The following is a 26,635-nucleotide window of genomic DNA, read 5'->3' as shown; positions in this document are numbered from 1 at the left end:
TGCCTTATAATTCTCTTATGGGGCTTTCTCACGGGGCGACTTGACGCAAGATGTAACCAGAGTGAAGTGGTCGTGGTCTAGCACGATATCACACGATATAACGGGGGGTAGATAAAGAGTTCCCACGGGTACTCGGCATTTCTGTTATTTGTGCGAGTGACTTGTCCGTCTCCCGAGCTTTCCCGTTAAATCTTGAATGAACATTGTGAACTGTGAAGTGTTGTTAAATCATCACGTGGCACAAATGATGTCACTTTTTTTTTCACACACTATAAATATACTCCCTTGGTTGAATTGGCTCATTTGGAGACATGCCTGTACTAAGTAGTTTCGAGTACTGGATGGTGGTGTTTTTCATTGACGCGCTGTATGCAGCAGCCCTCTATGTGAATCGAGGACGCTTGCGTGAAGGCAGAAGGGTGAGATTAATTAAAAAGAGAATTAAGAGGAAGTCTCACTGGGTGAAGCCCATCTTTCAACGGAGACCTCTATTTGGACAATATGATAAACTGCTTAATGTGCTGTGCGAAGAGGAAATTGCCTGCCCTCATGCATAATTTATTTTATGGCTCTTGGAGACATGATTCCAACTTCAAACACAGAGCGTGTAAAAGCTGTCTGCGACTTTTTTACTTTGCAGCTGCAGGGCACAGACACACTTATAAGAGAAGTTTAAGTTAACTGCAAAAAACAGCACTTTTACATCAATAGCAATGTATGTTTTTAAATCATGGATAACATTAAATGGTTTTCCTGTTGATGTACTAATATATCGTTATATATACTCACATGAGCACCCGGGATACTCCGCAGCCTTCGTCTCCAGCAGGTTCCGTTTTTTCTCCCTGTTTCTGTAATCCTCTCTGGATTTATCGTAAAGAATTTCGTTGAATTGGTACCATTCTACAAGTTCCCCCTCTTGTTCCCTGGTGAAGTTATATGGCCTTACCTTCTGCCATCTTCCCTTTATATACGCGTCTGTTGAGGCTATTCCTACAACGGCTACTGGGGAGGCAATCTGAAATCCACCTTGCTCACCCTCTCCCTGCTCCAAGGAGCCCACAGGCAGTGTTATCTGGCATCTCCTGTTGCCTCTCCACCTGTCTCTCTTGCTGCGTCTCCTCCTCATTCTCCTGCATGGCAAAAACCTTTCTGACATGCTTTACCCCCTTTCTTTGAGCTTTTCTGGGAGCCATCTCTGCAAGTGTTCCAGTGAAAAAGATTCTCCAACAATGACAATGAGGTGGGACGTCCTCGATGGACACATGTTCCATTGGCGATATTGAGACCACCTTTTTTACTCACCTTCTGTCCCCTCTGTCCAGCTTCCGGGTTCACCGTTCGCAAGAGTTCCCACGGTAAACGCAAGAGTTATTACGGATATCGCACTGGCCACTACGTCCATATAATGTTGCAATCTTCAACCACAAGTGTACAAGTCACTCTTGGAGAAATTCAAGCTTGCTTGAATTTTCTCCCGAGTCAACAAGTTACACGAGTACCTGCCGTTAGCGCCACGGTGGTCCACGAATGCCGTACGGTTATCGTACGAGGTTCCCACGATGTTCAACTCAGGTTACCACTTGCGTCAAGTCGCCCCGTGAGAAACCTGCTTAACTCCTTATATTCGCTTTGCAGGACCTCTTCCCTTTTCCTTCCTGTGTCATTTATGCCCATGTGCAAAAAGACTTCTGGCTGCTCGCCCTCCCTCTTGACACTGTTCTGTGACAGTGCAAAGACATCCAGGACCCTGGCACCAGGAGACAACGCACCATCCTTGAGTCCTGTTTGCTGCCGCAGAATCTTCTGTCTGTCCCCCAACACTGCAGACCGGATCATGTCATAAGTGATAGGAGCAGAATTAGGCCATTCGGCCCATCAAGTCTACTCCACCATTCAATTATGGCTGATCTATCTCTCCCTCCTAACCCCATTCTCCTGCTTTCTCTCCATAACCCCTGGCACCCGCACTAATCACTGCTACTGCTGCTGCTGTTGCTGCTCTCCCCCGACCGGTCCTTGCCCACAACACCATTCAAAGGAGCATATCTGTTGTGGACAGGAAGGACCCCTGGGGATTCCTTCACTCTCAGCCTACTCCCTTTCCTGGTGGTCACCCGTCCTGTACCTTACCTGTACCGTAGGCATTACCATCTCACGGTAACTCCTTTCTGCGACACTCTCATACCCACGGATAATCCTGAGGTCATCCAGCTGCAGCTCTGATTCCTTAATGCAGTCTTTAAGGAGCTGCAGCTGAATGCATGCAGGAAGCCATGCAGGAGAACAAATCTAAACATGTTCTTGCTACTCATACAATATATGAATGACTTTCCAATAAATTCCAAAAAGCAAGAATCATGTAAGTTCACACATATGTAGCTCAGTACTTTTATGATGCAGATTCTTCTTACATTTCTTCCATGGAGGTATCTGGTTCAAGGACATAATAAGGTCATATAATACAATGAATGAATGAATTGCCTTTATTGTCATTCAGACCTGAACGAAATTTCGTGCCTGCAGTCATACATACAATAATACAATAATAGACAACAGAACAGACAGTAAACACAAATTAACATCCACCACAGTGAGTCCACCAAGCACCTCCTCACTGTGATGGAGGCAAAAATCTTAGGGCTGCAGTCTCTTCCCTCCTCTTCTCCCTCTGCGCTGAGGCGATACCCCACCGGGCGATGGTAAATCAGTCCCGCGGCTCACCGAGCTCCGAGAACGGGCCGGTTCAAACACCGCGGCCCGGGGTGGTCGAAGCTGCCGCCCTCCAGTCCAGCGGACGCAGCTGTTGACGACATCGTCCACTGGCCCACGGCCGAACCCCGGACTCAGGCCGCCGCCGCCAGAACGCCGTCTCAGCCACCGGAGCACCGTTCCAGCCCCGAGCCGGGTCGCCCTCACGTGAGCGTCTCAGCCCCGCGCCAGGCCGCCCTCACGGGAGCGCCGTTACCCTCGAGCTGGGCCGCCCCGACGGGAGCACCGTTACCCTCGAGCTGGGCTAACTATTTGCACTTCATCATGAATAATTTCATTGAAAGTTTTAAAATTTTCTTCTCACAAGAAAAAACCCCCTGAAAATCAGCACAGTCCACTGTGTTTGTTGGCTGCTGAAGTCCAGACTTTATGTGATCACATGATTGAAAAGAAGCTTAAATCTGTACACTACATTATCTTGACCTCCTTTTATCACATGTTTATATGGAGCTCAGTAGTTTACAAGGAGAACTGAAACAATTCAGTAAAGCTGGAAAGGCTACAGAGAAGATTTATGAGGATGTTGCCAGGACTCGAGGATCTGATCTATAGGGAGAGGTTGAGTAGGCTGGAACTATTCCTTGGAGCGCACGGGGGGTGAGGGATGATCTTATAGAGGTGTATAAAATCAGGAGAGGAATAGATTGGGTAGTTGCACAGAGTGTCTTGGCCAGCATAGGGGAATCGAGCATCAGTGGATAGAGGTTTAAGGTGAAGGGGAAAAGATTTAATAGAAATTTATAGGAATAGATTTCAATAGGAAAATAGGGGTAATCTTTTCACACGGAGGGTGGTGGGTGTATGGAATGAGCTGCAAGAGGAGGCAGTTGGGGCCGGGACCATTGCAACATTTAAGACACAATTAGACAGGTACATGGATAGGACAGGTTTAATGGGATATGCGCCAAGTGCAGGCAGGTGTACCTGGGACGTGTTGGCCGTGTGGCAAGTTGGGCCGAAGGGCCTCTTTCCACGCTGTAAGCAAGAAAGCTGATGAATCCGACTGATGGAATATCATCTTGGCATCCATAACGATCTTTGTTGAACATTCAATTGCCATCATCAATGACATGCAAAACAGGCCAAATGGCCACTACATTGTCTATTGTCTATTGAGTTTATAGATATTTTTTGTTAAAGATAATTGGGAAATTGCACAACAAAATATTAATTTCACTTTTTTTATTTATGAACAGGGATCTGGAAATAGTTCCTTAGCCCGAAACGCACCACGTTCACCTGCAGGTTGGACCAGTCCCCTAACGTCACCAACCAACACAACTCAGAACGCTCTACCACCAAGGTAATGTGAACTTAGAGGTGAGGCCCCATTAGTTATTGATGAATGTATGCTTACTTGCTCAATATTTCTAATTTTGAAGGTTCAGAAGTAAGTTCTCAAAGATTGTGTGCATATTCAGGTGGGTGGATCTATGTAAGAATATGAATTGAATAAATTAACATCACAATGCATTGAAAACCACAGTTCTCCTATATTTGATGTACAAGGGTCCGTAGCACTGAAAGTGGCAAAACAGGTAGGTAGAATGGTAAATAAGGTATGTGGTATGCTTGCCTTCGTTGGTCAGGGCATTGAGAATAAGAGTCAAGGCGAGAATGAGGTGGCCGTGGCTGATAAGGGAAGTCAAGGACAGTATAAAGCCAAAGAGGCATATAACATTGCAAAGATTAGTGGGAAGCCAGAGGATTGGGAAGCTTTTAAAGAACAACAGAAGCAATATGGGGAGAAAAGATGAAATATACGAAGATAAGCTAGCCAATAATATAAAGAGGATACCAAGAGTTTCTTCAGTTTTTTCATTTATACAAAAGAGACGAGTGGACGTTGGACCGCTGTAAAATGATGCAGGCGAAGTGATAATGGGGAATTAAGAAATGGCAGAGGAATTGAATAACTTTTTTGCATCAGTATTCACAGTGAAAGACACCAGCAATGTGCAAAAAATTCAAGAGAATCGGAGGGTGGAAAGTAGTGGAGTGGCTATTATTAAGGAGAAGGTGCTTGGGAAGCTGAAAGGGCTGAAGGTGGACAAGTCACCTGGACCAGATGGACTGCACCCTAGGGTTCTGAAAGAGGTGGCTTTAGAGATTGTGGAGGCATTAATAATATTTCAAAAATCACTGGAGTCAGGAGTGGTTTCAGACGATCGGAAAATTGCCAATATTACCCCGCTGTACAAGAAGGGAGCAAAGCAGAAGAGTGGAAACTATAGGCCAGTTAGGATGACTTCAGTGGTTGGTAAGATTTTAGAGACCTTTATAAAGGATGAGGTTACGGAGTATGTACACGTTCATGATAAAATAGGCAGAAGTCAGCATGGTTTTGTGAAGGGGAGATCTTGCCTGACCAATCTGCTGGAATGCTTTGAAGAAGCAAATAGCAGGACAGACAAAGGAGAGTCAGTAGATCTTGTTTATCTAGATTTTCAGAAAGCCTTTGATAAAGTGCCACATGTGAGGCTGCTAAGGAATATGGTATCAAAGGCCAGATAAAAGCATGGGTAGCAGGTTGGCAGAAGGCAAAATGGCAATAAAGGGGGCTTTTTCATTTTGGCTGCCAGTAACTTGCGGAGTTCCGCAGGGGTTGCTGCTGTGGCCGGTACTCTTCACGTTGTAGATAAATGATTTGGATGAGGTGATTGAAGGCTTTGTGGCCAGGTTTGCAGATGTTACGAAAATAGGTGGAGGGGCAGGTAGTGTAGAGAAAGCAGGGATTCTGCAGAAGGACTTGGACAGGTTGGGAGTGTGGGGAGAGAAGTGGCAGATGGAATATAATGTAGCAAAGTGTGGGGTCATACATTTTGGTGGTAGGAATGAAGGCGTAGACTATTTTCTAAATGGGGAGAGAATCCAGAAATCGGAGATGCAAAGGGACTTGGGAGTGCTGGTGTAAGATTCTCAAAAAGTTAATCTGCAAGTCGAATCGGTAGTAAGGAAAGCAAACGTAATGCTGGCATTTATTTCAAGTGGGCTAGAATACAAAAACTGGGTTGTTATGCTGTGGCTCTATAAAACACGGGCCAGGCTGCATTTGGGCACCATATCTGAGGAAGGATGTGCTGGCTCTGGAGAGGGTCCAGAGGAGGTTTACAAGAATGATCCAAGGAATGAGAGGGTTGACACATTATGAGCATTTGACAGCACTGGGCCTGTACTCGCTGGAGTTTAGAAGAATGAGGGGGGGGGGGGGGGTCCAGGGGGACCTCATTGAAACGTACAGACTAGTGAAAGGCTTGGATAGAGTGGATGTGGAGAGCATGTTTCCACAAGTGGGAGAGTCTGTGACTAGAGGTCATAGCATCAGAATTAAAGGAGGTTCCTTTGGTAAGGAGATGAGGAGGAATTTTTTTAGTCAGATGGTGGTGAATCTGTGGAATTCTTTGCCACACAGGTTGTGGAGGCCAAGTCAATTATATTTTTACCGCATAGATAGATAGTTTCTTGATTAGTATGGGTGTCAGGGGTTATGGGGAGAAGACAGGAGAATGGAGTTATGAGGGAGAGATAGACCAGCCATGATTGAATGGCAGAGTAGACTTGATGGGCCAAATGGCTTAATTCTGCTCCTATCACTTATGATCGTATGTTGGTTGGTGTGGGCAAGTTGGGCAGAAGAGCTTGGTTCCATGCTGTATGACTCTATGACTCTAAATCTATCCCAGGTTGCTATGGGAAACAAGGGAGAAGATAACAGGGGCACTGATGAAGATTTTTGCATCTTTGTTAGCCATTGATGAGGTGCCAGAAGACTGGAGGATAGCAAATGTTGTTTCTTTACTTAAGAATTTACCTTTAAAAGATTACCTATCTAATATGAAAGCAAGACCTGTACACATACTCCAAATACAGTCTACCTAAAGTCCTATAAAGCTGTATCATGACTTCCTGACATTAACTCAATGCCCTGACCAATGAAGGCAAGCAGACTATATACTTTCTTCATCGTGCTATCTGCTTCTGTTGCCACCTCCAGGGAGCTATGGACATGGATCTCAAGATAACTATGTAGATTAATGCTATCAACGCATCCAACACATCATTCTCCAACATGTCCGCTACCTTCATTGTCATCCCGCTACCAGTTACACCTTCCCATCATCACCCCACCCTGCATTCCACAGACACTCCACCCTCAGCAATTCCTTGGTTAACTCATCCCTTCCCAACTGAACCAGCCCTTTCCCAGGTACTTTCTCCTGCAGGAGATGCAATATCTATCCCTCACATCCATCCTGGGACACCAGCAGTCCTTCCAGGTGAGTCAGAGGTTCATGTGCCTCTAACTTCACTAACTGCATTCAGTGTTCCCTATGTGGCCAACTTCACATTGGCGAGACAAAGCGTAAAATCAGCAAGCATTTCGCCAACCTATTGCACAGCTAGCTTAGGCCTGCTGGATTTCCCAATTGCCAATCTGATCTGAAACATCAAAACCCTGGAACGTGAATCTGCTAGACTCGTCTCTCTCATGTATAGTTCCAAGCACTGCTGCAGGCTGTAAGTTGATCTGTTTTACCCATGATACTCCTTGCTTTGAAATAATCACAAAGAGTGATACAGTGTGGAAACAGGCCCCTCAGCCCAACTTGCCCACACCGGCCAATATGTCCCAGCTACACTAGTCCCACCTGTCTGCGCCTGGTCCGTATATCTCCAAACCTGTCCTATCCATGTACCTGTCCAACTGCATCTTAAACAATGGGATAGTCCCAGCCTCAACTACCTCCTCTGGCAGCTTGTTCCATCCACCCACCACCCTCTGTGTGAAAAAGTTACCCCTCGGATCCCTACTAAATCTTTTCCCCTTCACTTTGAACCCATGTCCTCTGGTCCCCGATTCCCCTACTCTGGGCAAGAGACTCTGCATCTAACCGATTAATTCCTCTCTTGTGCACCTCTATAAGATCACCCCTCATCCTCCTGCGCTCCAAGGAATAGAGACCCAGCCTACTCAACCTCTCCCTTAGCTCACACCCTCTAGTCCTGGCAACATCCTTGAAAATCTTTTCTGAACCCTTTCAAGCTTGACAATATCTTTCCCATAACATGGTGCTCAGAACTGAACACAATATTCTAAATGGGGTCTCACCAACGTCTTATACAACTGCAACATGACCTCCCAACTTCTATACTTAATACTCTGACTGATGAAGGCCAATGTGCCAAAAGCCTTTTTGACCACCTTATCTACCTGTGACTCGACCTTAAAAGAACCATGCACCTGCACTCCTAGATCCCTCTGCTCTACAACGCACCCCAGAGCACGACCATTTACTGTGTAGGGCCCCACCCTTGTTAGACATCCCAAAATACAACACCTAACACTTCTCTGTATTAAATTCCATCAACCATTCCTCATCCCACCTGGCCAACTGATCCAGATCCCGCTGCAATCTTTCACAATCATTTTCTGCAAAACCATTCACCTTTGTATCATCTGAAAACGTGCTAATCTTGCCTTATATGCTCTCATCCAAATCATTGATGTAGATGATAAACAGTAACAGGCCCAGCACCGCACCCTGAGGCACAGGCCACCAGTCCGAGAAGAAACCTTCCACCATCACTCTCTGCTTCCTTCCATGGAGTCAATTTGCTATCCATTCAGCTATCTCTCTTTGGATCCCATGCGATCTAACCTTCCAGAGCAGCCTACCATGCGGAACCTTGTCGAACGCCTCACTGAAGTCCATGTACACAACATCTACAGCTCTGCCCTCATCAACCTTTTTGGTCACGTCTTCAAAAAACTCAATCAGATTTGTGAGACACGACCTCCCACGTACAAAGCCATGCTGACTCTCCCTAATCAGCCCTTGCCCATCCAAATGTCTGTATAACCTATCCCACAGAATACTCTCCAGTAACTTTCCAACTGCTCACCGGCTCTATACTTCCCAGCTTTTTCCCCCGCAGCCCTTCCTGAAAAGCGGCACAACATTTGCCACTCTCCAGTCTTCCGGCACCTTTCCTGAATTCAAGGACGACTCGTAAATTTTAACCAGGGTTCCCGCAATTTCCTCTCTAGATTCCTAAAATGTTCTTGGATATATCTGATCAGGCCCTGGAGATTTGTCTACCTTCATACACAATAGTACCTTCAGTACTTCTTAGACAGTAACACTGACTGCTCTCAAGACACTTCCATTGACTGCCCCAAGTTCCTCCGTCCTACTATCTATCTCCTCGGTAAATACAGAGGAGAAATACTAATTGAGGACCTTGCGCATCACCTGTGGCTCCACACAGAGGTGACCGCTTTGATTCCTGAGAGGTCCCACTCTCTAGTTACCTTTTTCCCCTTTATGTATTTATAAAATCTTTTGGGATTGTCCTTAATGCTACCTGCCAGAGCCTATCCTGGCCCCTTCTTGCCCTTCTAATCTCCTTTTTCAGTTTAGTCCTTAGTTCCCAAAACTCCTCCAGGGATGCACTTGATCCCAGCTGCCTATTCCTGCCCAGTGCATCCTTCTTGTTTTTGACTAACGTCTTAATTTCCCTCGTCAGCCAAGTTTCCTTACGTTTGCCTGCTTTGCCCTTCATTCTAACGGGGACGTATGCATCATGAGCTTTCTTCAGTACACTTTTAAAAACATCCCACTTGGCCGATGTTCCTTTCCCCTCAAATAACCTGCTTGAGAGAGACCTTCTCTTATGCCCTCAAAGTTGGCCTTACCCCAGTTGAGCATTTTAACATGTGGACTCATGCTGTCCCTATCCATAACTATCTTAAACCTAATCGAACTGTGATCACTGGTCCCAAAAGGCTCCTCTACAAACATTTCATTAACTTGCCCTTCCCAATTTCCCAATACTAGATCCAGTGTTGCCCTCTCACGTGTGGGGGCCTCCACGTGCTGCTTAAGAAAACTCTTCTGTACACTTTTGTGGAATTGCACCCCATTTAAACCCTTCACACTATGATTTTCCCAGTCAATATTGGGAAAGTTAAAATCCCCTACAACAACAAACTTATTTTACCTGCAGCTGTCTGCAATCCCTGGCATATTTGTTCTTTTAACTCCCGTTGACAATTTGGGGGTCAGTAGTACACCCCCAACAAGGTGATCATCCCTTTCTTGTTCCTCAGCTCCACCCACATAGCCTCACTAGACGAACCGTCCATAATGTCACCTCTGAACACAGCCGTGACATCCTCCTTCACCAACAATGCAAACTCCCCTCCTCTTTCCCTCACCCCTGTCCCTCCTGAAGCTCCTGTACCCCAGACCATTGAGCTGCCAGTCCTGCCCTTCCCGTAACCAGGGTTCAGTCATGGCTACAACGTCCCAGTCGCTCGTACCTATCCACACCCTAAGCTCATCTGCCTTACCCGTCAGGCCCATTGCATTAAAATACATGCAGTTTAAACCAACCCTCCTTCCTCGCTCTCCACCTTTCACCTGCTTATTCTATCCACTAACCTTTCCCTCACCACCCTCCATATCAACTTCTAACCTCTCACGGGCCTCTGTCCTGTACGATATCCCACCCCCCTGCCAATCTAGTTTAAACCCACCCGTGTAACATTAGGGAACCTGCTCACCAGGATGTTGGTACCCCTCCAGTTGAGGTGCGACCCGTTCTTTTGTAAAGGTCACCCCTGCCCCAGAAGAGATCCCATAGATCGAGAAATCTAAATCCCTGTCCCGTGCACCAAATCCTCAACCACACGTTCACTTCCCGTATTTTCCTGTTCTTACCGTCACTAGCGCAAAGTACTGGAAGCAATCCTGAGATCACTACCCTGGAGGTCTTGCTTTTCAGTCTTTTACCTGATTCCCTAAACTCGTGTTGCAAAACCTCCTTCCTCTTCCTACCTGTATCGTTTGTGCTTCCCCCTCCCTCTCATGGATGCCGTGCAGCCACTCCGAGGAGTCCTGGAACTTGGCACCAGGGAGGCAGCACACCATCCTTGAGTCTCGCCTGTTTCCGCAGAACGTCCTGTCCGCACCTCTGACTATCAAGTCGCCCACCACTATGGCTCTGCCTGATGTCACTCTTCCCTGTTGAGCCTCAACACCAGGGTTGAATTCACAGCCCCGGCTGCCACTCACACTTGACGCGTTCTCTGCCCCGACACCTCCCAAGACGGTGTACCTGTTTTCAATAGGTACAGCCTCCGGGATCTCCTGCACTCCATGTTTACTTCGCTTCCTCGTCATCACTCACCTTTTCTCTTCTTGTGTCCTCGGTGTGACAACCTCACTGTCGGTCCTATCCAGGAAACTCTTGTTTTCCCAGATGATCCCGAGGTCATCCAGCTGCTGCTCCAGTTCCCTAAAGACCCTGTCCCACTTATGTGTCCTTGGCACGCTAATTACGCGACCTCGGCGTCGCGTTGCGGCGCACGGGTATCGTGTGGGCCACGCGGAACGGTGGCTTGGAGAAGCGCGGAGGGGTATGGAGTTGTTTGTGGTATCGCGCGGCACTCCGGGATTTTGTAGGGAAACAAAATCTTTGCGCGCCTCTGGCGTGACGTAGCACGTACGAGCGCAGGCTATTGCGGTCCCACGATACCCGTGCACCTCAACGCGACGACGAGGTCGTGTAATTAGCGTGCCAAGGACCCGTAAGTGGGACAGGGGCTTAACATGGTCCTTCAGGATCTGCACCTGGACACAGTTTTCGCAGGTGTAGTTGTCAAGGGCACCACAGTCCTTCCATTTCATAACCTTCTGCTCTGACTCACACCCCCCTACCGCTCTTAAACCCTCTTGAGCAACACTAGCAAACCTCCCTACAAGAATATTAGCTCCCCTCCAGTGCAACCCATCGCAGCCAGGAGCAACTAAAATAACCACAAATAACAACCGAATGTTGCTTCCAGCTGGAATTTTTAAGCATTTATTTGCTTCTGCAGTGGTTCTGTGCCTGGCTAATATGTGTAAAAAGTCTGAAGAAGGGTGTCGACCCCGAAACACCACCTATTCCTTTTCTCCAGAGATGCTATCTGACCCACTGAGTTACTCCAGCTTTTTGTGTCTCTGTTGTTCTCCTCTTCAAGGGAGTGAAGACAAGTGATTATTGAGACGGTTGCTTGATCATAGATTTCAGGACAAAAATTGAGATGAGAATTTGTAAAAACTTTCGTGTCTGCCACAAATGTGTAACTGGATTTAAGAAAAATAATCATAGTTTATATTTTGTTCTGCATTTTTATATTTGTTGCTATCTATGTCACATCACTGTTTCAAAAGGCATTTCCTTACTTCAGACTGCACTACTTTTTCTGTAGAACTCTTCTTAATGCACCTCCATACCATTAGTCACATTTCACCCTGTTTTTTTGTGGATTTAATGGAAACAGTATGAGTGTGATTGTGAGATAAATAAAAGTTATTGCTATGAAATATCTAAAATCATGCTTTTTACAGTTTAGCAATCACTACCCTTGTTTAACACTATCCTACACACACTAGGGACAATTTACACTATACCAAGCCAGTTAACTTACAAACCTGTATGTCTTTGGAGTGTGGGAGGAATCCGAAGATCTCGGAGAAAACCCACATAGTCACGGGGAGAACGTACAAAGTCTGTACAGACAGCACCTGTAGTCAAGATCGAACCCAGGTCTCTGGTGCTGCAAGTAATATAGTGCAGCAACTCCACCACAGCGCCACCGTGCTGCCCTAAATTGGATTGTTACCCAATCCCATCTGATTTGTATTGTTTCTGATAATGTTTAGAGCTCTTTAGTGTCTTATTTTGTGAACCTGTGCAATGCCTTCCCAGATGTTTGTAATTCATGCTTTTGATGGGAAGATGTGTTGTGCACTTCATCTAAATGATGGGCTCAGCATCGTGTGATTAGAAAGATGTCATCAACAGGACTTGCTTCAACAAAACTTTGCCAATTCACAATTTTCATTTTTAAGCAGTGCATTTAACTATGATGCAGAAAACATGAACTCAGAAGAAATATACTGCTCTCTCCGAGGCATGACGGAAGCAATCCAAAACTTTAGCCTCCTTAGTCAAGAAGAAATGAATGAACCTTTGAGACGAGATGCTAAAAAAGAGGAGGATATGGAACAGGTGATTATTTCATCAATTTCTATTAACATTATTTGACTTGATTATTAATTATTTAGCACCAACTAGGGAAGAATATTTCTGAAAATGTAATGAATGCACAAAGACCATTGGTTCTGGGTTAATTCATTCTAGTTAATGGATTCTGTTCAACTGGAGAAATGGCTGAGGTGTCACAGTGGACAATAATATCACACTGCATCTAGGGGTGGGAAAATCATCCTAGGTTTCCACTGCTAAAGTTTATCCAGTGGCAACTCTGAACCATTAAATGTCTGATAAAGAAAGGGTTTGTTTCACTATAATCCTGCACTCAATTGTAATAGCTATCGTTATTCCAATTTTTGATGCCACAGTACTCATTTACAATAGGGGTCCCATCAATTGGACATCATCATAACTAGTTATTGCGTTGCTTTATTGTACTGTATCATTCTGCTAAAAATAACATTAGGAAGACAATGTTGAATCCTGAATCTTTGCAACATTCCGCAATTTTTGCTGGTGGATACTGAAGTTTCATTCCAGTTTCTAAGTTAAAGTCTATTTCATATCATCTAGTTTCTGACAGTCCTTTCAAATTCTGTTACTTTACCTTACATTGTTCTTGTAGCCTCCTAGTGTGCCATCTCTTAGCAAATTATTTGTACTGAAGTAATATAATTCACCCAGAGAGTTGTGAATTTGTGGAATTCTCTGCCACAGAAGGCAGTAGAGGCAATTCACTGGATGAATTTAAAAGGTAGTTAGATAGAGCTCTAGGGGCTAGCGGAATCAAGGGATATGGGGAGAAAGCAGGCACGGGTTACTCATTGGAGATGATCACAATGGCCTCCTCCTGCACCTATTTTCTATGTTTCTATGAAGTATATCCTGTGTTTCGGAGTTATCTAAACTGTCGTTTGTGAACCAAATAAGGCCCACACTGGAAAACCAGGTCATGGTTTTTGATCTTTTGATACATTCCTGAAATAGAATAACCAAATCAGCAAGCTCAATTGCAGGTAATGTGTAGGAAGGAACTGCAGATGATGGTTTAAACCGAAGATAGACACAAAAAGGCTGGAGTAACTCAGCGGGACAAGCAGCATCTCTGGAGAGTATTTACCATATCTATGCCTTTCAAAATGTATATTCCTCTATCAAGTTTCTCCTCAACCTCCAAAATTCCAGAGAAAACAATTCTAGCCTATTCAATCTCTTCCTGTAACTGAGACCCGCTGATCCATTCACCATTCTGGTAAACCTCCTCTGCACCCTCCCCAAAGCCTCCACATCTTTCCTGTAAAGGGACAACCAGAACGGCTCACGATAATTCAAATACAACCTAACCATGGTCCTAGAGAGCTATGTCATGACTTCCTGACTCTTATATTCAATGTCCATAGCAATGAAGATAAACATACCATACGAATTCTTAACTACCCCATCTACTATGAGCTATGAACTTGGACTCCAATATTCCTTTGCACATAAATGCTGTTCAGGTTCTTGCTATTAACTGTATACTCCCTCCTTACATTCAACCTCCCAAAGTACAATACCTCACAATTGCTTGGGTTAAACTCCATTGACAATTTCTCTGCCCATTTCTGCAGCCGGTCTGTATCCCAGTGTATCATCTGACAGCCTTCCTCACTGACTGCAACTCTTTAATTTTAGTGTTGTAAGCAAACGTACTCAACAGGCCATCTACATTTACATCTCGGTCATTGATATATATCGCAAACAGCAGAGGTCCCTACACGGATCCTTGCGGAAATCCACTGGTCACAGACCTCCAGTAAGGAATATTTACCTTCCATCACAACCCTCTGTCTTCCATGTAGAAGCCAGTTCATATCCATACAAACAAGTCATGGTGAATTCCCATACATCTTAATCTTCTGTATCAGTCTACCACGTGGGGCCTTATCAAAAGCCTTACGAAGATCTATGTATACATTATACATGTGGTGTAAATATTGGCCAGTGTATTGCGAATAACTAACTTAGCTTTCATAAAGGTAGCATAAAAAGCTTTGCATTCAGGTGAGAGAGGTGACAGAATATGAGTTTAACTAAGAGAGCACTTCCAACACTGTAGCACTTGCTCATCATCACATACCTGCCCAGAGTCTCCTGTTCAGTTGAAAATCAACGTGATTTTTGTGCTCACTTTTCACTGCTGGATTTGAACCCACAACCTCCAACCACTGACAAAATAAGCCATTCCTTTTTGGAGAGAAAGAGAAAAAAATAGAATGTGGAGGAAGTAGATGTGAAGAAAGGAGAATAATATTTCCTATGATGTTCTTTAAATAATTATTTTCATAATAGTACTTATTTTCTGCTTGTGTTCAATAGATCACTGCTGGAGTTGCTGATGTTAGAGGAGCTGGTGACACCACTGACTCAGGACGAATTGCCCTTGACAATAAAACTTCTATGCTTAACACCATGTCCCAGCGCAGTGGCTCCCGACCACGCGACTACAGTCCCTTCAACTGTACAGATAGCACTTCTGTCAATAAATCTGCCTTAAAAGAAGCCATGTTCGACGATGATGCCGATCAATTTCCTGATGGTAAGTAGTATATCTGTAAATATGTTGATCATTTGCACATGTGATTCAACTTTTTAAATTTATCTTGTGAATTTAAAAATAAACCTAAATGCTTCAACCTAAAAAGCACAGGTTTGATCTGCTTCTTCATCTCAATAAATGGCACAAGCAACAACCGAAGATAGACACAAAAAGCTGGAGTAACTCAGCGGGACAGGCAGCATCTCTGGATATATAATCACAAATGTCTCACTTCTTCGAAGGGTCTTGACCCGAAACGTCACCTATTCCTTCTCTCCAAAGATGCTGCCTGACTTGCTGAGTTACTCCAGCTTTTTGTGCCTATCTTCTGTTTAAACCAGCATCTGCAGTTCCTTCCTGCGCATAAGCAACAACTTTGTCATGGTTGATACACCTTTTTGTCAAAACCCCTTCAAATAGTGGGCAGAATAAATCTGATGCAGTAGACTTTGATGTCTAGACAATCAAAATGGGCCAGTTATTTTAGGCTGTCCTGCATGATCCTCATCTACAAATCTCTCCAATGATTCACACCTCTTCTGTCCTATTTTATGACTATCTCCTTTCACAACCTGTCTATGACATCCACTCTCTCAACCGACCTCTAATATTATTTTTCCACGCTATATATGGCTATGTCGCCCCTCTCCCAAGGCTATTCCCTGCTATTATAGGACTGTTATATAGTCTACTTTTCATGGACACAAAATGCTGGAGTAACTCAACGGGACAGGCAGCATCTCTGGACAGATGGAATGGGTGACGTTTCGGGTTTACGCCCTTCTTCAGACAGAAACCTTCTTCAGCCTGAAGAAGGGTCTCGATCTGAAACGTCACCCATTTCATCTGTACGGAGATGCTGCCTGTCCCGCTGAGTTACTCCAGCCTTTTGTGTCTATCTTCGGTGTAAACCAGCATCTGCAGTTCCTTCCTACACTTTCAGTCTATTTTTCACCTGTTTCATGTTAAGATTTTGTTCTACTATGCCTTTGTAATTGCACAGTCCACCTCAGTCCATCAAGGATTATGAGTAGATCTAGTCTCTTTCACCAGCTGCCATTGATAGGTCTGTGCATCTATTTCTGCAAATACAGTCTAAATAGCTGACACTAAAGGCCTACATCTGATCTGTAAATGCTGTTATGATCACATTGGATTATACAATTGCATTATCTGCCCTGAATTCTGTCAGCATTCTGGGCCAACTCAATGAGCCAACAGCTTCCTTCCTAAAGCTAAGCATAACGTCATAAAATTACACATCATGGAACCAGACCACATGAGCCAACCAATGGGCACCCTTCCAGATTAATCCAATCTCCTTGCACTTAGTCCACAGTTCCCATGCCAAAGCGATTCAAATTTAGTTTAGATTAGTTTAGAGCACGGAAACAGGCCCACTGAGCCCGCACCAACCAGTGATCCCTGCATTAACACACACTAGGGACAATTAACCTAGAAACCTGTACGTTTTTGGAGTGTGGGAGGAAACCGAAGATCTCAAACCCACGTGGCCATGGGGAGAGCGTACAAACTCCGTGCAGACAGCACCCATACTCGGGGTCGAACCCAGGTCTCTAGCTCTACAAACGTTGTAAGGCAGCAAGCCTACAGCTGCGCAACCGTGCCGCCCACAATGTTCAGTCAGACACTATCAGTGTTCAATCAAACACTATAATCGCTGACAGTGACTCAACTTCATCAATCTCAGACAGTGAATTTCAGGTACTTACCACTCTCTGTTTGAAAAATATCCCCCTCTAAATCTCTTTCCCACTTACCTTAAATCTATATTCCTAGTCTTATCGACCTCTGATGGTGATTTTTTTCTCCTGAAGATAACCACAAAGTGCTGGAGTAACTCAGCGGGTCAGGCAGTTTCTCTGGAGACAAAGGATGGGTGATGGGTTGAGAGGAAGGGGGGAAGGATCTGGAGGTAGGAAAAAATCAAAACAAATCAGGGCTGGCAACAGATGATCAAGGTGGAGCCCATAATGGTCCATTGTTGGTAGACAAAATTGCTGGAGAAACTCAGCGGATGCGGCAGCATCCATGGAGCGAAGGAAACATGATGCCAAAACCATTTCTTATCTGCCTGCACATAATCCATACCCCTCCATTCCCTGCAAGCGTTGCCTCTCTCACCTTAAAACTATACCCTATATTCTCCTTGTATTTGATTTTTCCATCCTGTGAGAAACCTTGTGTGCATCCACCCTATCCGTGCCTCTCATAATCTTATATCCTTCTATCAGGTATCCCTGTAACCTCCAGCGTACCAGAGAAAACAATCTACGCCTGTCCAACCACTCCCTGTAGCGAATACCCCCAATCAAGGCATCATTCTAGTAAATTCCTCTGTATCCTTTCCAAAGCCTCCACATCCTCCGTGTAATGGGGCAACCAGAACTGCATGCAATGCTCCAAATACGGACTAGAAAAAGACCTTTAAAGCTGCATCATGACTTCCTTCTTCTTCCTATCGAGTCCACACATAAAATTTAGCCAACAGGGCCGCGACGTGAACGCTCTTTCCTTGACCCCCCTTCATGACCTCCTGACTGTTATGCTCAATGCCGTGAACTATAAATGCAACCTTGGTACCTTCTTGACCAATCCTTCTACTTGTGTTGAAGGGAATTATGCAATTGGATACCAAAATCCCTCTGTACATCAATTCTGTTTAGCATCATTACATATTTTCCCCTCCCCAAAGTGCAACACCTCACATTTGCTTGGATTAAACTCCATCTGCTATTTCTTCACCCGTTTCTGTCGCTGATCTATATCGAGCTGTATATGTTGACAGCCTTCTTCACAGACTGTGACCCCAGCAATCTTGGTATCACCTGTGAATTTACTAACCACCCATCTAGGTTTATATCCCACTCGAATATATATATATATATATGACAAACAGCAGAGTTCCCAGCACGAAACCCTGCAGGACTCCAGTGGTCACAGACCTCCGGCTTGAATATGGTCCTTCCACCACAACCCACTGTCTCCTAGCCAGTTCTGAATCCATACGACCAAGTCACCGTTAATCTGTTCCACCTGAAGAAGGGATCTGACCGGAAACGTCACCCATCCATGTTCTCCAGGGATGCTGCCTGACCTGCTGAGTTATTCCAACAATTTGTATCATTTTTGCAAAACCAGCATCTGCAGTTCCTTGTTTCTACACTGTTAATCCTGTACATCTTAATCTTTTGAATCAGCCACCCATGGGGGAATTTTGCAAATGCCTTACTAAAATGTATGTAGACTACACCCACCGCCCCACCTTCATCGATCATATCATTTATGACCTCTCCCATACCTTCTGGCTCCATGCACAGATCGCCCACGTTTTCTCTAATGGGTCTTACTTTTCCCCTTAATATACTTATAGAACACCTTCTACTTTACTCCTGTCTGCCCAGTGATTTTGTTTTTAGTTTTAGTTTTTTAGTTTTAGAGATACAGCGGGGAATCGGGTCCTTCGGCCCACCAAGTCTACACCAACCAACGACATTGACACTACCCTACACACTCTAGGGACAATTGCACTTTTCATACCATGGGCAGGTCACGGGGGGAACATACAAACTCCATACAGACAGCACCCGCAGTCAGGATCGAACCCGGGTCTCTGCTGCTGTACCTCTACCGCTACACCAGCCATGCTGCCCTCTTTGAGCCCTCTGCCTTCCAAATTTCCCTTTTAAGCACCTCCTTGCACATGTTATACTCTTGGCAGGTTTCTCATGTTATTAACCTGTTATATGCTTCCTTTTCTCTATCTCTTTCAATATCCCTCGACATTCAAGGTTCTCTAGTAATCCGGGCTTTGATATTCATAGGAACACTGACCTTGAACTGTCTGCTGAGGACAAGCAGATTGGTGTGGGAACAGGAAGGGGAATTATAATGCACTAAATACACCCCTGGGTTAACCTGGCTGTGAATTTAGCATTTATATGCTGAGTCTTATCATCATTTTGGGTGGGAATATTCCTGGAGTCTTCTGCTCTTGTTAGCTTGCTAATTGCCTACTACCATTCAAAACCAGATATGGCAGAAGTGCAGAGCGTTTGTTTATCTCCGTATATTCCGTACTATTTTTCTGATTAGCTCCTGTATTGTGCATTGTATCCTTGCCAGGTTGGCATTCAAATTAAGGTATATCAGAAGTTCCTTCAATGCATACTACTTCTGAATGAATTAATAAGTTTATTGGCCAAGTATGTACACATACAAGGAATTTGCCTTAGTGCTCCCCTCGCAAGTGACAACACGACATACAGTAACATTTAAGAATAACACATAAAACATTAATATTAAAACATTATCAATTAAACATGTGGATTAAATAAAATACCAGTGCAAAAGGAGGCTACAGATTTTTGGTTATAGAATAGAGCTACTGCTCGTGGAAAAAAAGCTGTTTTTATGTCTGGCTGTGGCAGCTTTGACAGTCCGGAGTCGCCTTCCAGAGGGAAGTGATTCAAAGAGTTTGTGGCCAGGGTGAGAGGGGTCAGAGGTGATCCTACCCGCTCTCTTCCTGGCCCTTGCAGTGTACAGTTCATCAATGGAGGGAAGGTTGCAGCCAACAACCTTCTCAGCTGATCAGACGATTCGCTGCAGCCTCCGGGTGTCGTGCTTGGTGGCTGAGCCAAATCAGACCATGATGGAGAAGGTGAGGACAGACTCTACGATGGCCGTATAGAATTGGACCATCATTGCCTGTGGCAGATCGTGTACGCCATGATTTGATTTTCATGGTTGAGTTATGGACATACCGGGTCATGAGGTTACAGATTTAGGTGGTGTATATTTATGCTGCACTGTGGAGAAACTTGTACATCGACATCTGTTCCCTTGGTGAATGTAAAATGTTGAGCTATTGTGAAGTTTAGCCGTAGAGAGTCCCAGACTCATTCAACACGGAAACAGACCCTTCAGACCAACTCACCCATGCCGATCAAGATGGCCCATCCATACGAGTCCCAACTGCCCACATTTGGTCCATATCCCTCTAAACCTTTCCTATGAATGTAGCTGTCCAAGTGTCTTTTAAATGTTATTATAGTACCCACGATGAGGGATTACGTGAAGAACCCGTCCAGCACGCATGCGCGACATACTTCAAAGCAGCAGTTTGGAATCACAGAGAACAACACAGTAATTGAAATAAACATAGTAAAGATAAGGAGAACTAAGTTACCAGTTGATCTCTATAATTGAGGGTGGGAGTGGAGGGCACGTAATCCTTCATCGTAACTCCTCATAAAATACAGATCAAACTTCGAACTGGCAAGTTCTCGTTTAATCTTACTATTTTACTTCGGAGTCACGTGAGTGACTACGTGAAGATTTTAAAGCTCTGTGATTTCAAACCGTGTAACAGTCCATACTTCACTCGCTGCCGGTCATCCAAGGGAGGAAGTATGTTATCGTAATCAAACATGAATCTGTTGGCGGCGCTGCCATAGCAGCTGTGGCTCGCCTGCAGTCTGTCTGGTTTTTTTTCTCCCCTTTTTATGTTGTTCTTTTGTCCTGCTTGGTTGATTTTTGGTTTATTATGTTGTGTATGTGGGGGGGGGGGGGGGAACACGTTTTTGGTCTCTTCCTTCGGGGGATGCGACTTCTTTTGTCGTATCCCCCGTCTCCGCCTGCGCCGAGGCCTAATGGCGGAGCTGGCGACCTCGGAGCTGGGACAGCGGCAGCTGGGACAGCGGCAGCGGCGACCAGAACTCGGAGCTGGGCAGCGGCAGCGGCGGCTTTGACAGCGGCAGTGGCGGCCTGGCTTCGGAGCTGGGACAGCGGCAGCGGCCGCCTGGCATCGGAGCTGGGACGGCGGCGGCAGCGACAGCGGCGGCCTGGCCTCGGAGCTGGGACAGCGACAGCGGCGGCCTGGCCTCGGAGCGGGGGCAGCGGCAGCGGCCACACGGCATCGGAGCTGGAGCAGCGGCAGCGGCGACCTGGCCTCGGAGCTGGGACAGTGGCAACCAGAACTCGGAGCTGGGGCACGTTCCGGCGGCAGCGGCCACTCGACCCGACCGCGGGCCCAGTGGACGACAGCGGCGGCTGGGACAGCGGCAGCGGCCTCGCCGCAGAGGGAGAATAAGAAGGGATGAGACAAAGACTTAAGACTTTTGCCTTCCACCACAGTGAGGAGGTGCCTGGTGAACTCACTGTGGTGGATGTTAATTTGTGTTTATTGTGTGTTTTGTCATTTTTACTATATGTAGGACTGCAAGGCAACAAAATTTGTAAGGTCTGAATGACAATAGGCTACTTGTTACTTGTTGTTTGCAAAACAACAATGGTATTATTTGACAATAATAACAAAGAAATTAACGCTCCCCCGGGCTTAAATTATATTTATTTTTTTGCAGCGTCTAAAATTCTCTCTGCAATTGAAACAGGTTTTATAATGGCTAGTTGTAGAATGTAAATAATTATTTCCATAGACCATCCTGCTGTTATCAGGGTAGGTCCAATGGCACATCCATACTGTTTAGCCGCCGACATGGATGCTGCTCTGGTGGGGTGAGATGTGTAATATCGGTATCCACTCCAGCAGCTCCCAATACCTGTTTGAGCCATCTAGAGATGGTTTGGCTCGGTACCCTGACCCAGTTGCTTACTAGTGGCTGACCCATTGTGCTTGTCGTCTCCCTCGGGAATTTTAGGTTGTGTTGATATTGTAGAAGGCGAGTCATAACACATAACGATGGTCAGGTGGGTACGCCCGGAATTCCATAGTACGTTCAGAAGTTCCTGGTTTACTCTGTTTTACCAGCTCATGAATGATGAATGTTATTTGGTCTGATGTTATGACCATGTTGTCCAGTCTGAGTGGATAAGGCCTGGACCCTACGCTGAGTCTAAGCCATCAACATGGCTGTATACAGGGTAGCTGTCTTCAGAGTAAGGATCTGGCTGGTGGCCAGCCCTAGATAAGTCAGGACAACGTTGACATCCCAGATCTTGATATATCTAGGTCTAGGGTTTTGAATAGAAGGTACCTCTCTTAATTTGGCCACCAGTGGACGAGGTCCTATGGTCTGTTCCCCTTGGTGTCTGTCTTAGATAGACTGACAGTGCATTTCTAGTGCATTGGATAGTGCTATAGTTCAGACCTTCATTGTAGTGAAGGTTGGCCAGGAACTCCGATACATGGTTGATAGTAGGTTTCTGTTCTTGAGCAGTATGTTCCCACTTTCTTATACTGGAGGTATATGGAAGTCGGTGAGATGCTGTCGTCGTGTCCATGGTCCTATTTGACAGTTCCAGGTTCATCAGAAGGTCATTTTGGAATTTGCAACCCAGTGCTTATTATGTCATGGCATGGGTGACTTTCTTCTGATACAGGGTGGATCAGTGAAACCTGGTCCGCTGGAATGGTCATGGGTTTCAATGACCCTGTCAAGAACCACTGAGAACCATGGCTGTGTAGACCAGTCGGTACTACCAACGTTAGAAGTAAAGTTCATCTGTATTTTGCGTAGTACTTAACTGATGAGGCAGAAAAGGGAAAAAAACATAGTCATTAGTCCCCCCCCCCCAGTTCAGTGGAAATAATAATAATAATAATAATAATAATAATAATAATAATAATAATAATAATAATAATAATAATAATAATAATAATAATAATAATAATAATAATAATAATAATAAATTTTATTTATGGGCGCCTTTCAAGAGTCTCAAGGACACCTTACAAAAATTTAGCAGGTAGAGGAAAAACATGTAAGGGGAATGAAATAAATAGTAGAGACATGACTAGTACACAAAGTAAGACAGAATACAATTCAAAACACAATATGAGGCAATTAATGCACAGATGAAAAGGGAGGGGGACGAGGGGCTAAGGATAGGCAGAGGTGAAGAGATGGGTCTTGAGGCGGGTCTGGAAGGGAGGGAGTTCCAGGGCCTGGGAGCTGCCCTGGAGAAGGCTCTGTCCCCAAAACTGCGGAGGTTGGACTTGTGGATGGAGAGGAGACCGGCTGATGTGGATCTGAGGGACTGTGAGGGTTGGTAGGGGGAGAGGAGGTCAGTGAGATATGGGGGGGCCAGATGGTGGAGGGCTTTATAGGTGAGGATCAGGATTTTGTAGGTGATCCGGTGGGAGATGGGAAGCCAGTGAAGTTGTTTGAGGACTGGAGTGATGTGATGTCAGGATTTGGTGTGGGTGATGAGTCGGGCGGCTGCGTTCTGGACCAGTTGGAGTCGGTTGATGTAGGTGAAGCTGATGCCAAGGAGAAGTGAGTTGCAATAGTCCAGTCGGGAGGAGATGAAGGCATGGATGAGTCTTTCAGCAGCGGGAGGTGTGAGAGAGGGTCTGAGTTTGGCGATGTTGCGGAGATGAAAGAAGGAGGTTTTAATGACATGGCGGATGTGAGGCTCAAGGGAGAGGGTGGAATCAAAGATCACGCCAAGGTTGCGGGCCTGGGGAGATGGGGAGACAGTGGTGCCGTCGATGGTGAGAGTGGGGTTATTGATTTTGCTGAGTGTGGCTTTGGAGCCTATGAGGAGGAATTCTGTCTTATCGCTGTTGAGTTTGAGGAAGTTATGTTGCATCCAGGTTTTTATAGCTGACAAACAGGAGTTGATATGGGAGAGGGGGGGGTTGTGGGGGGATTTGGTGCCGAGGTAGATCTGGGTGTCATCAGCGTAACAGTGCAAGTCCAGGTTGAAGTGGCGGAGTATCTAACCAAGGGGGAGGATGTAGATGATGAAGAGGAGGGGGCCGAGTACGGAGCCTTGGGGAACGCCTTGAGTGACTGTGGCTGTAGCAGAGGTGTGGTTGTGGAGAGAGATGAAGTGGGATCTGTTGGAAAGGTAGGAACGAAGCCAGCTGAGTGCAGAGCCTTCAATGCCGAGGTCTTTGAGTCTGGTGAGCAGGATGTTATGGTTCACTGTATCGAAGGCTGCGCTCAGGTCGAGGAGGATGAGGATGTTGAGGGAACCAGTGTCAGCAGAGGTGAGGAGGTCGTTGAGGACTTTGAGGAGAGCAGTTTCTGTGCTATGGAGGGGGCGAAAGCCAGATTGGAGGGGTTCAAGTAGGTTATACGCAAGGAGGTGGGAATGAAGTTGCGACGCAACGATACGCTCCAGGGTTTTTGAAAGAAAGGGGAGGTTTGAGATTGGGCGGTAGTTAATGAGAGAGGAGGGATCAAGACCAGGTTTCTTTAAGATTGGTGTGACAGCAGCAGTTTTGAAAGCGGAGGGGACAATTCCTTGGGACAAGGAGGAGTTGAAGAGATTAGTGAGGTAGGGGCAGAGAACGGGGAGGCAGGACTTCAGCAGGGGAGTGGGGAGAGGGTCGAGGGAGCAGGTAGTGGGTTTGGAAGAGCTGATGAGTTTGGAGATTTCAATAGGGGTGACCAGGTCAAACTGGGAGAGGAAGCAGTGTGGAGGAGGGGTAAGGAGGTCAGTGGAGATGTTGAAAGGAGGGGCCTTGGTAGGTGGTGGAGTAGATGCTGGGGATTCGGGTACAGGGGATAAAGATTGATAGATGGTGCTGATTTTATCAGCGAAAAAGTGGAGGAATGAGTTGCAGAGATCCGGAGTAGAGGTAGGGAGAATGTTGGCTCGAGGCTTGAGGAGGTTGCCCACTGTGGAGAAGAGGGCTCTGTGGTTTAGGCAGGGATCAGTGAATATGGAGGAGAGGTAGGCAGATTTTGCAGCAATGTGGGCATCTTTGTAATCAGTGAGGTGGAGTTTGTAAGCTTCAAGGTGGACTGTGAGAGATAATTTCTTTGTGAGTCGTTCAAGTCGGCGACCAGTCTGTTTCAGTTTACGAAGTGCAGGTGTGTACCAGGGTGAAGATGTGTTGAAAGTTACGGTTCTTGTTTTGAGGGGGGCCATAGTGTTAAGGGAGGTAGACAAGGTGGAGTTGAGTTGGAAATGTATCTATTGCTGCTGCCTCAAGGTCTGGCTCCCAAGCGACAAGTATCGGTACGTGGTGATTCAGTCGGGATGCAAAGAAATCGATATCTAGTGTTCCATATTGCTTGTAATTTAAGCAAATACTTTGGGGTTTAACATGTCTGCCACAGTAGTTAGCTTACCTAGTAGGTAAGTTGCTGATAGCAAAATATGTTTGTCGATACCAGATTGTATTGATCAAATTGTCATAAGATGTCGATTTTATCCCGCCCATGTGGTTAGTATAGGCCACCATTGTGATATGTCAAATTGTAAACGAACATGCAAAATGGTGCCTTTTTGAACAATATGCTTTTTAACCCATAGAACGCACCCAACATTTCCAACTAGATTTTATGTGCAGTGTCTGTAGTAGTGATGACTCTAGATTAGTCCATCTGCCACTTGTTCTGGATATGGGTTATTGACAAATGATGGAACTGGTACTACGCCAATGTTCTCTTTCCATCATTATAGGTCTGAAAAAAGGCAATTTCATGGATCAGTCAGAGTGACCTGTATGTTGATTAACTGCTAGCACCTTTGCTCTAATGCAGAGGTCCAAGTTGAGTAGCTGATAATGCTGCTACTGTTCCCAATTAGTCTTGCCACTTAGTTGAGTGGTCGGTTGGTTGATACCATTTAGTTTGTTTTTAGTAGCTAATGCTGCTAAATTAGCTAACTCCATGGTTTTGTCTATTTGTTAATATCATCGAGATATGCCATGACAACATGTTCCTTAAGTGTCAGGGCTGATTTAAATTTCTTAGAAACAGTTTTGGCTCATATTAGCCCATTAATCTATAATTTGTGCTGCCATTGTTACCTCATCCAGGTAACGTTTTAGGTATCTTCGATGATCTTATGGATGGGCATTGAACAGTATGCATCTATTATTCGATGCCTACCATAAAGTATCCTAGGGAACCATTGTTTGGCAGTTGCAAACGTTTCCCATTAACGTGTGTATACCTGGCGAAAGTATTCAATGTGGTTAAGTCAATGATGGTGCGACATTCACCATTTTATTTGGTTTTAGTAAATTTAACACAAATTCCAAAGGTTCATATTTAGACTTCTTTATCCCTTTGTATGTAACTTCTCCAGTTCAGCTTGTCCCTCATGTTCTCTTTTTAGTGAGAGGGCGAACCCCCTTTGAGGTGCATGCTGAATTGGTGGCAAGTTTCCTTAAATTCAACTTATCCTTGAATACTTTTTGGTATATAACTACCAAGTGTGATAGTTTCATTACTGGTGTAGTTCCCCCCCCCCCCCCCCCCCCCCCCCCCCCGTAGAATTCCTTCACCTTAATGT

At 45.4% G+C, this 26,635-nt stretch overlaps 1 protein-coding gene across 27 annotated transcripts in view; it reads left to right on the top strand.

Moving 5' to 3' along the window:
* Window positions 1–26,635, top strand: part of clasp2 (cytoplasmic linker associated protein 2) — a 348,555-nt gene that overhangs the window by 282,062 nt on the left and 39,858 nt on the right. For 19 of the 27 annotated variants that reach the window (XM_033020019.1, XM_033020014.1, XM_033020010.1 and 16 more), the window contains 3 exons: window positions 3,969–4,075; window positions 12,675–12,834; window positions 15,178–15,397. In XM_033020019.1, the coding sequence (XP_032875910.1) occupies window positions 3,969–4,075; window positions 12,675–12,834; window positions 15,178–15,397 (487 nt within the window). The remainder of the gene's footprint in view (window positions 1–3,968; window positions 4,076–12,674; window positions 12,835–15,177; window positions 15,398–26,635) is intronic. The other 8 variants (XM_033020023.1, XM_033020025.1, XM_033020024.1 and 5 more) reach the window with 1 other exon arrangement.

Source organism: Amblyraja radiata, chromosome 4 (assembly GCF_010909765.2).
Source record: "Amblyraja radiata isolate CabotCenter1 chromosome 4, sAmbRad1.1.pri, whole genome shotgun sequence".
Lineage (NCBI taxonomy): Eukaryota > Metazoa > Chordata > Chondrichthyes > Rajiformes > Rajidae > Amblyraja > Amblyraja radiata.
Note: the sequence above shows the minus strand (reverse complement) of the source record. Positions and strands in the feature narration are given on the sequence as shown.